General features: G+C 49.6%; 1 protein-coding gene across 8 annotated transcripts in view; it reads left to right on the top strand.

Moving 5' to 3' along the window:
* Positions 1-15,127, top strand: part of AGFG1 (ArfGAP with FG repeats 1) — a 165,322-nt gene that overhangs the window by 143,629 nt on the left and 6,566 nt on the right. For 7 of the 8 annotated variants that reach the window (XM_082249596.1, XM_082249595.1, XM_082249601.1 and 4 more), the window contains 3 exons: positions 895-993; positions 14,064-14,231; positions 14,358-14,449. In XM_082249596.1, coding sequence (XP_082105722.1) covers positions 895-993; positions 14,064-14,231; positions 14,358-14,449 — 359 coding nt within the window. The remainder of the gene's footprint in view (positions 1-894; positions 994-14,063; positions 14,232-14,357; positions 14,450-15,127) is intronic. The other variant, XM_082249598.1, reaches the window with a different exon arrangement.

Raw genomic sequence — 15,127 nt, 5'->3', positions numbered from 1 at the left:
GAAACCTAATAAAGTAAGGCTGACCAAACAATTTACAATTTTCCTATTCAATTTCCTTTAGTTTTACCTTCAACTAGGTAATGCGAGGGCCATCAAAACTAGTGTCCCCTTTGGAAGATTTCCCCTCTTATTACTTTTCTGGGGACAACCCACAGACAACAATTAAAACTGACAGAAGCTCTAACCCCTCACCACTCTATCCAAAACTAAAGAAAGTTTTACCTTCAGTTATACTTTTGATTAACTTAAGCATTCATTACCTGCATTTACTTGCTTGACTTGTATAGGGAGAGAAGCAGTTCTGACATTAACAAAAGCCTGTTGACACTGGCATTTAGGCTGGCCATACATTATGCAATTTTCTTATTTGGTTTTCTTTTGATTTACCTTCAACTTTGTAGTGCAAGTGTCTGCCTGATTGCATACAAATGGAAAGTGCGTTTTTAGGTTTGACCTCATATGGTTTTGGTAAATCTAAAGGAAAATTGAATAATATTGTATAATGTATGGGCAGCCTTAGGCTCCGTCACTGATTATCCACGTTTGCCTGAACATAAAATATTAATTTTCCTAGATTCATGAATGCATCCAGTAGTGAAATTATTATTCTCCAGCAATGCATCACTTTATCTTTAACTTAATAGTTGCAAAGGGGTACCATAGTATAGAGAATCTCCTGTTGTAGGTAGCTATGGTCTATCATTTATATAGCCTTGATAATTGTAGCTTCATATATTAGTAGTCATGCCTTCATTTTTGTTTTTATAAATTCAATAAAAAAACCCATTAAGTGTGATTGGATTAATGTATTAAAGTTTTCCAGCCAGTAGAATTCTTGTTAACCTGTTAAGTAAACAATCTAGTTCATCTAATTTCCCTGAAATTCTTAAACAGGAGTTCGTGATGGGCACACGACAGAGATGGAGTTTCCAGCCGCTCCATTTCACCCATTCCACCAGACCAGACTACCAACAGCTGCTGCGATGGATGTCTGTGAGTAGCCTGCACTCTTGTCTTTGTCACCTGTGCCCATACGGGGAAGGATGGCTGACCTATAAAATCCCAAGGGTTGAAAATAGCCGTACTGCTCATAGCAACCAAATCATAATTATGTTTTTTAGCTCTGCCATCTGATAAGCAGTTTTCTGCCCTTTAGTTTTTATAGATCAGTCCAAACATATTAATTTGCAGCATGGTTATTTCTGTGCAGGGCTCTTGAAACATAAGAAACAAGGGAAAGTATGTCTTTGATGACTAATGTAATGTTAAAGAGGATCTGTCACTTTTTATTTTCTGTGGGTACTGTGTAGAAGGCTGTGCACTAAATCAACACACCAACATTTCTGTCTGTTTTTGTGGTATCTTTTTGAAAGCTTTGCATGCAAGTGAGGTCAGAATAATACTGGGACGTGTTCTTAACTTGCAGGCAAACGTTTTTCTTTGCCCTAGAGGTAGTATACAGTATTTTTGTCATTTACCTATCACAGACTCCTGTTAACAATGGGGCAGGTTTATAGGATTATTCAGTACCACGGTATTGCCACAAAATTTTTGCAAAATGCATATGCCTAGAGTTGCTTCCTGCATGCCCAGATGCCTAGCCATTCATGCCAGCAAAGCTTTGACACTTGCTTTGATGTGCTGGAACTTGCCTGTCCCCTCCCACACGTTCCTGTTGGCCAGTGAGACAGCCCATCATTCTCACCATATAAATGCAGGATAATGAAGTAGCTTTAACCATTAGGGACAGCCTAGCATTCAGAAGTGCAAGAAACAAATCTGTTATATGTGCCTGTCCTTTATCACTGCTAGCAAGTATATGTTTTCTCTTACGTCCTCCGACAGTCGCCGCCTCTTCATATTCGTCACATATGGGGTATTAGACTTTGCTCCGAAGGAGTAGCTAGGCAACAGAATATGTTAACAATAAAGCTTTTAACATATCCCACCCTCAAGGGGTGGTCCCCTCAGTCAATACCCTCCTACTTCCTGCAACCATATCTCAGTTTTAATGTCTAGCTTGTCAGGAGTGGCTGGCTCTCTCTGTGCTGGGACTTTCTGTCCCAGACTCTTTCTTCTTTTTAAAATTTTGTTTGAGTTTTCTCTCTACCTTTACTTAGCTGTTATTTTGTCAGCGTTAGTTCTTCGGATGAAGAGGATCCTGCGGACTGGGTCTCGGGCTGATCCCCCTGGTCGCAGGTCGTGGGTCAGTGGCTTCCCAGTCTGCCATCGAGCGTTCAGCCAGGTAACGCTCCTGGCACAGTGAACGACCCATCCCTGTTCGGTGCAGGGATGATTGGTGAGGTGGCTACCTCACTGGACGCTGTGCGGTTTCTTAACCCCCATTGTGTGCGTCTTGAATGCGACTCTCCCTGCCTCATGTGCAGCGGCTTGTTCGCCTGTGCGGGTCCCCCACGCCATGTGAGGTAAGTGTATTTATGTGGGGACCTGTCTGTCTGGGGGGGTGTCAGTCTGGGACTGTGTAACCTGCCTCTATTCACACTGCTTGTCTCCCTATCTCTCGGCTGCATGCTGTGGGCTGCGGGGGGGGGGGGGGGGGGGGGAGCTGTATGACACTGTGTGTGTCAGACTGGTCAGTGTGAGAAGCTGTGTGCTGTGGGGCATGTTTTTTTGGCATGTTTGGGCATATACAGCGATCGCTGCGGCGATCTGACATGTATTCTGATTTTGGAATGTAATGTGTGTTTTTTAATGCACTGTGGAGCGGCGGTTTCGGCGCCAAACGATGCCATTTTGCCTACACTCGCTCCGGCCGCATGTTTTACATGCATGGCGGCCATTTTCTTGTAGCCTCCATAGGCTTACATAGAGCGCCCTGGCAGCATCACTTCCTCTTTCCAGGAACACCGATCGAGGCAGCGGCGAGGGTCTCCTCAGGTTTTATCCTTCTGTTCTTGCTATCCATTGCCTGTGTTCAGTTTGCATATTCCCTGTGGGGGTCTTATTGTGCTTGAGTGTGGTGCGGTGGGCTGCGCTTGCCGCGCTTGCTTAAAAGGGGCAGTTAACCCTTTGTTGTCTGGCATTACAGGGGCAATGGATTCTCAGGAGGGCAAATTTCCTACAGCATTGGTGGAAAGCCAGGGGACCGCTGTTTCCCCCCCAGGGGGGGATTTAGCCACTATTGTGGCTGGCCTTGCTGCTCAGGTGCAGATGCTGGTGGCTGCTCAATCTACTAAAAGGCCCAGAGTTGCTCTTTCCTCTGATTCTGAGGGTGAAGGTGATGGGGCTGTTATGGCGGGGGCCTCCTTATCGGGGTCCCGCTCCTCTCTTGATCTAGTGGGGTCTGAGGTGGAGGCTGAAGTTGAGGGGGTTGATAATTCTCCCCCTGGCTCGCCTGAAGAGCTTGCAATCATGGATGAGTTGATTGCTTCCATTAAGCAAACGCTGCGTTTGCAGGACGAAGTGTGTCCCCCCGCTGCCTTGGCGGCTTATGGGACGCAGAGAAAACGCAGGACGCCGCAGGTTTTTCCCTGCAATGCTGATTTTCAGCGCGCTGTTAAGGATCAATGGCGCAATCTGCGCAAACCTTTTGCGGTACCAAGTAGATTCAAGCTGCGTTATCCTTTTTCGCCTTCCACTGATGAAAGGTGGTGTGTGCCTCCCCCAGTGGATCACGCAATTGCGGTTTTGAACAAAGCCACTGCGATTCCTGCAGAGGATTCCCCTGTGTTCCGTGATGCCACGGATAGGAGACTGGAGTCTCTTGCCCGTCATACTTATTCTGTTACGGGTTCTATGCTTAAGGCTCTGTTTGCTTCTCTCATGGCGGCCCAGGCGATCGCAAGTTGGACGCAGATGCTTAGGCGCGTCCTAGTGGCCGACTCGGCCTCGCCGGCGACCCTGGATATGGTGGATCAAATCCACCAGGGTGTCATGTATCTGTGTGATCTGGACCTGGTTCCGTTGGCTGCACGTGTGCACAGCGTGGCGGTGTTGTCTCGCCGCCTGGTTTGGCTAAAATGTTGGTCGGTGGACCAATCTTCACGTAAGACCTTAGCCAATCTACCTTATGATGGGTCTCGCCTTTTTGGGGAGTCCCTGGATGTGTTGATTAAGGGGATCACCGGGGGTAAGAGCACTCTCTTGCCCCATTTCCCCAAGGCTAAGGGGGCTTCTGGGAAGAAGCATGCTAATTTTCGGCCCCCTCAGGGGTCCTTTCGTGCCTTTCGGCTGCACTACAAGAGCAAACCGTTCAAAGGTCAAGGCTCTCAGAAGAAGCCCTGGTCTGGTAAACAGAAGTCCGGCCAATCCGGATCTGCAGCCCATAACAGTTCGGCCTGAAGGGGCGCCCTCACCCAGTTTTGGGGTGGGGGGACGCTTGCTCGGTTTTCTTCAGCCCTGGTTGGCCCGTGTGCGGGACAGATGGGTTCAGGAAATCGTTCGATCTGGTTACAAGATCGAGTTTCTCTCTCGGCCGGAGAGCAGATTTTTTCCCTCAAATCTTCAACTGTCTCCAGAGCGCTTGCGGGACCTGCACCTGGCGGTGCGGGACCTGAGGGCTCAGGGAGTGGTGGTTCCGGTGCCTCATCGGGACAGGTTTCGGGGGTTTTATTCCAATCTGTTCACCGTGCCCAGAAAGGAGGGCAAGGTTCGTCCAATTCTGGACTTGAAGGCTCTGAACCGCTCTGTGCGGGTTCGCAAGTTCCGCATGGAATCCCTGCGGTCGGTGGTGGCTGCCCTGGTTCTGGGGGAATTCATGGCCTCCATCGATTTGAAGGATGCGTATCTTCACATCCCCATTTTCGAGGGTCACCAGAGATACCTTCGATTTGCCGTTGCGGAGGATCACTACCAGTTCGTGGCGTTGCCCTTTGGTCTCGCCTCGGCTCCGCGGGTCTTCACCAAGGTGCTTGCACCGGTTCTGGCATTATTGAGGGCCCAGGGCGTTTCTGTCCTGGGGTATCTGGACGACATTCTGGTTCGGTCTGCGACCAGCCAGGGTCTGGAGAAGGACCTGTCTGTCACGATGCAAACTCTGCAGGAGTTTGGTTGGACGATAAATTTTCCAAAGTCGACACTGAGTCCGTCGGTTCGTCTTCCCTATCTGGGAATGATTCTGGACTCAGTGCAGGCGAAGGTCTTCCTGCCGGAAGACAAACTCAGGACTCTCCAGGAGGAAGTCAGGTCCCTCAGGGACGTTCCGCACTCGTCTCTGCGGACGTGTATGAGATGTCTGGGATTGATGGTCTCGGCCTTCGAGGCGATTCCATTCGCCCAGTTTCACACGCGGGGTCTCCAAGCGGAGATCCTGTCCAGGTGGGACGGGCGACCTCAATCTCTGGATCTTCAAATCTCGTTGAGTCATCGCACCAGAGGAAACCTTCTGTGGTGGCTCCAGTCCCCGTTGGTGTCCGGGGGCAAGTCGTTTCGTCCGATCTCGTGGACGGTAATCACCACGGATGCCAGCCTGTCGGGCTGGGGTGGAGTTCTGGGCGTTCTGTCCGCCCAGGGGACTTGGTCGGAGGGGGAGTCTTCCCTTCCGATCAACATTCTGGAATTGCGTGCGATAAGTCTCTGTCTTCATCGCTGGACGGACCGGCTGCAGGGCTGCCCGGTTCGGGTGCAGACGGACAATGCCACGGCGGTGGCCTACATCAACCACCAAGGGGGCACCAGGAGTGCCCGAGCGGCTCGAGAAGTGGCCGACATTCTGTCTTGGGCCGAGACTCATGTCCCGGCGATAACGGCGGTTCACATTCCGGGGGTGGAGAACTGGCAGGCGGACTATCTGAGTCGCCAGACCCTGGATCAGGGGGAATGGTCTCTCCACCCGGCTGTCTTCCAGATGTTGTACGCGAAGTGGGGTCTTCCAGATGTGGACCTGTTCGCGTCTCGTCTCAACAACAAGGTGAAGAGGTTCGTGGCAAGGACGCGCGACCCTCGGGCGGACGCGTCGGACGCGTTAGTGGCCCCGTGGCATCAGTACAGGCTGATGTACGCGTTTCCACCGATTCAGTTGCTGTCCAGGTTCCTTCGCAGGTTACACTCGGAACGCAGCACGGTGATTCTTGTGGCACCGGACTGGCCTCGCCGGTCCTGGTACGCAGACCTCGTGAATCTGGCGGTCGACGCCCCGTGGCGTCTGCCTCTTCGAGACTATCTACTGTCTCAAGGACCGATATACCATCCTGCTTTACAGTCGCTGGCTTTGACGGCCTGGCTGTTGAGACCGAGGTCCTGAAGGAGAGGGGTCTCTCTCCAGAGGTCGTTCATACTTTAATCAACGCGAGGAAGTCTTCCTCAGGGAAGGTTTATTACCGTACTTGGAAGGCCTATTTTGCCTGGTGTGAGTCCAGGGGGTTTTCACCCCGCACGTACTCGGTTTCCCGTGTGCTGTCTTTCCTTCAAACGGGTGTTGATCAGCGTTTGGCGCTGGCTACGATAAAGGGTCAGGTGTCTGCACTGGCCGTTCTGTTTCAACGTCCCGTGGCTTCCAACTCCTTGGTTGGCACCTTTGTTCAGGGTGTGCGGCATCTGGTTCCCCCTAGGCGGGATCCTCTGCCCCCTTGGGACTTGAATCTCGTTCTATCTGTGTTACAACGTGCTCCTTTTGAACAGATCAGGGAGATCTCGTTGTCTATGTTGTCCAAAAAGGTCGCCTTTTTGGTGGCGATCACTTCGGCTCGCAGAGTGTCGGAGCTGGCGGCTTTGTCCTGCAAGTCTCCGTACCTGGTTATTCATTTGGATAAGGTGGTCTTGCGACCTAATCCTTCGTTTCTTCCGAAACGAGTTTCGGAATTCCATCTTAATGAGGATATTGACTTGCCTTCGTTGTGCGCGAAGCCTAAACATCCAAAGGAGGTGAGATTGCATTCTCTGGATGTTGTTCGGGCGATAAGGGTTTACCTTAAATCGACTGAGTCTTTTCGGAAGACGGACTCCTTGTTTGTTCTTCCAGAGGGTCCTCGGAAGGGCATGGCGGCTTCGGCCTCTACCATCGCCAAATGGATCAGGCAGACCATTGAACAGGCCTATGCTTTGCAGGGGAAGGTTCCCCCTGTGCCTGTGAAGGCGCACTCTACTAGATCTCTGAGTACGTCTTGGGCCTGTCGTCATGGGGCTTCTGTAGCCCAGGTGTGTAAGGCGGCGACTTGGTCGACCGTGCACACTTTCACAAAATTCTACAAAGTAGATGTTCAGGCATCGGCGGATGCTTCCTTTGGCCGCAAGGTTCTTAGTGCGGCTGTTCCCTAGGGTCCCTTGTTGGGGACTCCTGGCTGTTGGGATAAGTTTTGTATCCCCTGGTTTTTTGTCTTTTCCTGGGTTGTTGCTCCTGTTGAGCACTTGTTTTTTGCTGTTGCCCAGCTGGTTTCCTTCCTTTGGTAAGGTTCCTTTCTTTGATGCGGAGACTGCGTTGCCTTTCGGCGCGGATGCGTTTCCCACCCCTCATGTTTGCACTGCTTTGGGACGTCCCCATATGTGACGAATATGAAGAGGCGGCGACTGTCGGAGGACGTAAGAGAAAACGGAATTTTTGTAAAATCTTACCTGTAAAATTCCTTTCTCTGAGTCCTCCGACAGTCGCCGCCCCTCTTTTGGGGTTTAGTTGTATACTCTACTGCTATTCCACTAAAACTGAGATATGGTTGCAGGAAGTAGGAGGGTATTGACTGAGGGGACCACCCCTTGAGGGTGGGATATGTTAAAAGCTTTATTGTTAACATATTCTGTTGCCTAGCTACTCCTTCGGAGCAAAGTCTAATACCCCATATGTGACGAATATGAAGAGGCGGCGACTGTCGGAGGACTCAGAGAAAGGAATTTTACAGGTAAGATTTTACAAAAATTCCGTTTTTTTTAAGTAACTGATAATATTTAAGTGGCACAAGACCGTTTTACCCATCGTGAAGTTCATTGCGCAGATGCACATTTACCAAGTTAAAGAGCATGATTAAAAATTAATGTTTATTAGCCATTTGCCAAGTCCTAACGCAAGCATTCAGAAATCATTAATGCAACTGTAAGCAAATACATTTTGGGTATTACATTCTGATCATCTTAAGTCTGTGTCTTTTAACTTGGTTTGTGAATGTTCGTTTAATTGGGTAAATTAACTCAGTGGTTTTCAGAAACCTAAAAACCCATTGCACTTTACAAGGCTTTCTTTAAGAAAACATCTTGTTAAAAATCTTAGGCCTTGTTCACACTCACACAATGACAATGGAAATAACCTTGCTTCCGATGGTGCCTGCTCACATCATTGCAGCCCAGCTGTGATGCAATTTGGGAAAGGGTCCTATGCTACTTAGGTGTGATTTACAGTGTGATTTGGCCCCACAGATTATAGAAACCACATGCAAAACACAACCAAACTCGCATAAAATTGCACTACATAATCGCGCTGCAAATTGCATCAAAATCACATTGCAGTAGTGTGAACCAACACGAATAGGGTCTATTATCAATGTTTTTATCCAAGAATCACACAATATGGATTCAAATGGAAAATGTGCAAATCTTTGGTGAAAACATTGATTAATAGACCCCTTAATCATGGTACAGAAAAGGAAATAAATGACAGGTCCTTTTTAACCAATAGAATATGCATGTATTGGTATACACCGGAGGTTATTAATACCATCATATGCCGTTTCAGTTTTCTTTCCAAGGACATTCCCAGTGTTCACCTACACAAACCAGAATCCACACTCAGGTGATAGTTGCATGTGCTTACTTAGATTTCAGTGCTGCGGGTTTGTCATCATTTCGTGTGGATCTACCATTTCTTATCTGACTGTCAGCATGGCTATTTTTCTCTTATTAGAATGCACTATAAAGAGTTTAAAGGACCACTATACCCCAAAGAAAAAAAAAAAAATATTTGTGAATTAAATTTAAAACCGGCGATAGACGGATTGAGATTCAGCTGGTTGTACTGAAGTCAAGCGTTAGAACGATTTCCATACAACCAGCCTGTTTTCTTATTTTTTTTTGCTCGATCACTGCTTACAGCTTTGGCTGCCAGTAGTGATCATTGTATGACAGCTGGTGTATGTGCTCCCTCTCCCTGCTATAGGTACTCAGGTTTTTTTTTTTTTTCTTCCTAGTCAGAAGTTAAGGACCTAGTTCCTTGCTGGGATCTCTGGTCCTGGCAAATTTTTTCTTTTTAGATAGAAATTTTTTCTCCTGGATATTTCTTGTGAGATCTATAATCAGCTGCCGGACTGGGCGACAGGCTGGATAATCTAGATCCAGTGGTCACCCTAGTCTGGCCAGCGAGCGTGCACTAGTTTGGCCTCGACGTAGCCCCACTAGACAGGGGCTGGCCTGTGAGTTAAAGGCCTCACGAGGTCGCATACGACTGGGTCTCGGCGATGGGGGGTGCACCGCCGGGGACCAAACGATCGGCGCGGGAGGGGGGGGGGTTGTACCTGCTGGGGGCTCCTGCCAGGGCCCCATGTCCTTCCTGGGTCTGTCCTTGAGGCCTAGGAATCCCTCCTGAGTCCCTGAAAGCCTCATGGTGCCACCATTTTGTTGTAGCCTGTGTGTTTCTTTGCACAGGTTTATGTAGTCCAGCGGCCATTTAGGGTGGTTTACCAGTGAAAATAGAGGCGGCCATGACAGTGGAGCCCTGTGGGTGGTGATTTCAGCGGTAGGAGCGCCTCTTCATCCCCTGGTGCTCCTGGATCTTTTTACTTCCTGATCGCCACCTGTGCAGTGCAGATTATCTTGGTGGCTGCAGTTGCCTGTATCTGCTGGGGGGTGAGTCTGGTAGGGTTCTCTTCCTCTCTGCTGAGGATCTCTTGGTGCTTTGTGCCTGGCAACAGGGTGGTGATGCCAGCACGATGGGGGTTGTCCCTTGCAGTGTTTTACACTTTTTGTGGGGTCCCCCTGGTGCTCTTTGGAGCACATCTTCCTACATGATCCCCTCTCTGAGGCTACGGGGCCCTCCGAGTCCCAACCATCCATCGATGCACTGACGGTCCTGAAGTCCTTTGTGTGCCGGGTGGAGGTGGCTTTCGGGCGACAGGCTTGCCAAAAGCGCTCCTGCTTCCTGTGCCTCATCTCATTCTGAATCTGATTCGGCCTCCGCGGACGTGGGTCACCCTGCTGGGTCTGCAACCACACGCCCAGAATCCTCTGATAGTGAGAATGATTCTGCAACCGCGCACAAAAAGGCACTGGGGGACGCGCTGATTGTATCTGTGCGTGAGACCTTAAACCTGGAGGACACAGCTGCGACAGAGGCACAGATTCCCTTTGGTACTCGCAAGCCACCTGGTGGAAAACCTGGAGATCACCATATGTACTCTGTGGGAGTTCTCTTCTCTGGTTCTGTCCACAAAGCTGGACTATCTGGGTCTGACTCTGGACTCTTAGCCAGAGTGCTCCTTCCTCTGGACAAACTCCAGAAATTGCAGGCTGCAGTTCGTCTCCTGCTGTCCAGCAGATGGTCATCCCTCTGGACTTGCATGCGGGTGCTGTGCCTGGTGGTGTCGACCCTTGAGGTGGTTCCGTTTGAACAGTTCCATACGCGGTCTCTGCAAGGGAGAGTCTGGCCAAATGGGACAGACTCCGCAGTCTCTGGACAATCCGATCTAGCGGTGTCGGGCAACGAGGGAGTCACTGATATAGTGACTTTGTTCTCTGGGACTTCGCCTGGGCAAATCCTTCCTCTCTTGTATTGGACAGTGGTCACCACGGATGCCAGCCTGTCTGGCTGGGGAGACGTCCTTGGCAAAATTTATGTTGAGGGGCTCTTGACACTGAAAGAGTCCAGGATACTGATCAATGTCTAGGAACTCTGAGCGATCAGACTATGTCTGTACCATTGAAGGGATCGTCTTCAGGGATACCCAGTGCCCATTCAACCAGACAATGTCACGGCCATGGCTTATGTCAATCAGCAGGGGGGCACAAGAAGTGCCCTAGCTGCTCTGGAGGTAGCTGGCATTCTAAGGTGGGAGGAACAGTTAGTTCCAGCCCTCTGCACCATACACATTCCCGGGGTGGAAAACTGGCAGACGGATTACCTCAGTCAGCAGTCGTTGGACCAAGGGGAGTGGCCCCTTCATCCGGAGGTGTTTCATCAGTTGTGTCTCCGGTGGGGCATCCCTGAGGTGGATTTGTTGGTGTCTTGGCTCAACAGAAAGGTGCAGAGGTTTGTGGCTCAATCAAGAGATCCTCTGGCAGACGTCACAGACGTGCTGGTGGCCCTGTGGGGGTCAGTATCGTCTGATTTAGGCCTTCCCTCCTCTCAAGCTTCTGCCAAGACTTGTACGCAGGATCAAGGCAGAAGGGATTCCGGACTGGCCTCGCCGGGCTTGGTACGCCGATCTGGTGCCGCTGGTCGTCGAAGTTCCTTGGAAGCTTCCTCTCGGGGAAGATCTGCTGTCCCAAGAACCAATCTTCCATCCTGCTTTATAGTCGCTGGCTTTGAAGACCTGGCTGTTGAACGGCAGGTGCTGAAGGATAGAGGTTTATCGGAGTCTGTGGTTCCTACGCTGTTAAAAGCTAGGAAATCTACTTTTAGGAAGATCTATGATCGTACGTGGAAGACATACATTGCGTTTTGTGAGTCTCTTGGGGTTCATCCTCGCTCCATTCTCGGTGGCTCGGATCTTGACCTTCCTTCAATGGGGGGTTGAACAGAAATTGGCCTTGAGTACCATCAAGGGCCAGATGCCGGCTTTAGCGGTCTTCTTCCAACGACCCTTGGCCACACACTCCCTAGTGTGTACCTTTTTTCAGAGTGTCCGACATTTGGTTCCTCCAGTGTGGTCTCTGTTGCAGTCTTGGGACCTCAATTTGGTGCTTCTGGTCCTCCAGAAGCCTCCCTTTGAGAATCTTCGGGAGATTCCCTTGCTTACGCTGTCTCAGAAGGTGGCCTTTTTGGTGGCTGTCACCTCTGCGCGCAGAGTGTCGTAACTGGCAGCGTAATGCTGTCGGTTCACCTTACTTGGTGATTCACAGAGATAAGGTGGTTCTTTGCCCCTGTCTGTCGTTCCTCCCAAAGGTTGTGTGATTTTCATTTGATTGAAGACATTGTGTTGCCTTCCATGTGTCCCAGGCCGAAACATCCAAAGGAAATTGCCTTGCATGCCTTGGATGTGGTCCAGGCAATTGGGGTGTACCTGGCAGCTACGGAGTCTTTTAGGAAGTCAGACTCACTATTTGTGCTCACGGATGGGCCTCGGAAAGGGTTGTCTTCTTCCTCTGCTACCATGTCCAGATGGATCAGACAGGCGGTGATTCAGGCCTATTCCATCAGGGGTTCGGTTCCTCCTTTCCCTGTCAAGGCGCACACTACTCCGGCTCTTCGTGCCTCCTGGGCTTTCCGTCATCAGGTGTCAGTGATGCAGGTCTGCAGGGCGGCCACCTAGTCGTCGGTGCACATTTTCACAAAATTCTTTAAAGTGGATGTGTTGGTATCTGCGGATGCTTCTTTTGGCCGCAAGGTTTTGCAGGCTGCTGTTTAGAGGACTTGGCCCTCTTTGAGGGTGTATTGTTTTTTTTAGGTGGGCTTCAGTTTTGGTTGAGCTCCTGTTGCCTGGTTGCCCACTGTTTAGCCTGGGGAATTATTTTTGCTGTTCCCACCTTTCATGTTTAACACTGCTTTGGGATGTCCCAATGGTTATGAAGATCAGGAGCTGTGTCCTTCAATAAAGGAAAGAGAAAATTGTATTTTTGACTTGCCGTAAAATCCATTTCTCTGATGTTCATTGACGGACACAGCACCCACCCCTTTGTGGAGTGGTAATTCTTCTGACGCGGCTTGTAACAAAACTGCGTACCTATAGCAGGCAGATGGAGTATACCCCCGGGACTGCCCATAGGCATAGCCAGATTCTTTTTCTGCCTAGTTTCCTACTCCTGTAATGGGGGGAAAGCCAATGGTTATAAAGATCAGAAGCTGTGTCTGTCAATGAACATCAGCAAAATGGATTTTATGGTAAGTCAAAAATCCCATTTTTTTTTTCTTTTACTTTCAGTGTTGATAGCAGTAAACAGGACAAAGAGAAGCTGAATCTCCCTAACGGCCATATACAGCAATAAAAACAGACGGGTGTTTCTCGGATAACGTCTTGCATTCCAGGAAGCTACAGGACCAGTCATCCCCAGTTAGCTGATCTCACACATGTGCAATGGGGTCAGGTGTGAATCATCAGGAAGTGACCACAAGCTCCCAAATCAAAGATGGCAGCACAGTACTCTAAAGCAGTGGTCCTCAACTCCGGTCCTCAGGGGCCCACTGACAGTCCAGGTTTGCAAGATAACTAAATTACATCAAAGGTGATCTCATTTGCTGCTCAGTGATTGCAGTATTCTAGTCTGCATCTCCCCAAGGTAATACTTAAAATCTGGCCTGTTAGTGGGCCCCGAGGACCGGAGTTGAGGACCACTGCTCTAAAGCGTATTAAGACTTCAGGTACTAATAAGACCTACTGGACTGGTAAGTATTTATTTCTTAAATGTTAGCAGCTACAGTATTTGTAGCTGCTGACTTTTATTTTTGTAAAAGACAAGTTATGTTCCTCCTTAGGGCTCTTTCACACGGTCCGCCTCCGTAGGCGGATCCGTGCTGCTCAGCGGGGATCGATCCACAATCCCCGCTGAGCCGGCAGATGACAGCTCCGTCTCCGCTTGCAGTGTGGAGAGGGAGGTGTCACAGCCCCCGCTGCTCTCTATGGGGAATCGGATGAGAGCGGACCGCCTGTCCGCTCTCATCCGATCCCATCCCCAGGGCGGATGGAAAATGGGGTTTCCATCCGTCCGGATTTCACGGACAGGATCGGATGCGGATGGCAGCGGGTGTCAGCGGACATGTCACCGCTGACATCCGCTGCTCCATAGGGCTGAATGGGGCATCCGATCAGATCCGCCTAAAAAACTTGACAGGCGGATCTGATCGGACCGCCCGTGTGAAAGAGCCCTTAAGCTGATTGAAGATTTCTGTTCTATGGAATTACTACATTTCATTGGAGAACTTTTAAAGTTTGATGTGGAGGTTTTAGTTATAAATGAGGAGTAATATAGGTGGACAAGTATGTATTTTTGAATATTGTTGTTTTCTCTTCCTTCTTTGGCCTGACCTGGTACAGCTTCTTTTGGCACAGCCTCTCTAAGCATGCCCGCAGGCTTCGGGACATCAGCATCTTATAGTCTTCCGACAAGCTTCAGTGGCAATTTCCATCAGCCTGCATTCCCTGCCCAGACAGCCTTTCCCCAACAGACTGCTTTCTCCCAGCAACCCAATGGCAATATACAAGGTAATGTTGTGTTGGTTGTGCTATATTCATGTGCAATGTAATTATAAATGTTTGACATAATCTATCTTAGTATACAGGAAAATCTTGGCCACCACTTTTTTACTAATTGCATTTTCTTTTGTGAAGGAGCTGGTTTTGGTGTGTTTGCTCCAGCAAAGTCAGTGGTTACTCCGTTCGGGCAGGTTGCAGCTCCTGCGGTCTCTAGCAATCCTTTCATGGTGAGTTATTTATTATTATTATTGCGGTGTAAAAATTGCAATTTAAAGAGACCCTGTTATACCTTTGAGATTATATGTGCATTTCACTTTTTTTTCTGAATGTAAATTACTTTTAAAAGCCTTTCTTATGTAATATTGCAAATGACCTCAGACTGCTGCCGTGTGCCACCATCTTATATGGGATCTTTCAGGACAGACTTAGAGCAGCTGTGTCAAGTAAGACACCCTATACAGGGCCATCTTTAATGCAGGGCAAATGGGGCAGCTGCCCAAGGCCCTGTCACTGTTTTGGGGCCCAAAGCATGTGCCCCAAAAGCCTGCGCTGCCCGCAAATTAGGATCCCCATCAGCGCGGCAAATCCAGTGACAGTCCATCCACTGTGCACTCAGGGACATCCGGCTTCAGCGCCCTGTGATGAAAAATTCTAAAGCAAGGAGGAGCAGGCGGGGCCGTGAGCTCCACTGAGGCTCTGACCCCGCCCCTTGCCATGCATGCTGCCTCACTGTACATCGGAGGACTCTGGGTAGGACCGTGTAGTGGAGCCGATGTCGGAGTGCTAGTAGCAGCCAACAGCACAGGTATGAGCCTAGCTGCCCACGGATGATGATCAGAGCTCAGCTGGCTAGGATCAGGTAGGCGTTTCTCCTCCCCTGGCTCCCCATATTATGTAGTGACCTG

Source organism: Pelophylax lessonae (genome assembly GCF_965119305.1).
Source record: "Pelophylax lessonae genome assembly, chromosome: 3".
In the NCBI taxonomy this organism is placed as follows: Eukaryota; Metazoa; Chordata; class Amphibia; order Anura; family Ranidae; genus Pelophylax; species Pelophylax lessonae.
Note: the sequence above shows the minus strand (reverse complement) of the source record. Positions and strands in the feature narration are given on the sequence as shown.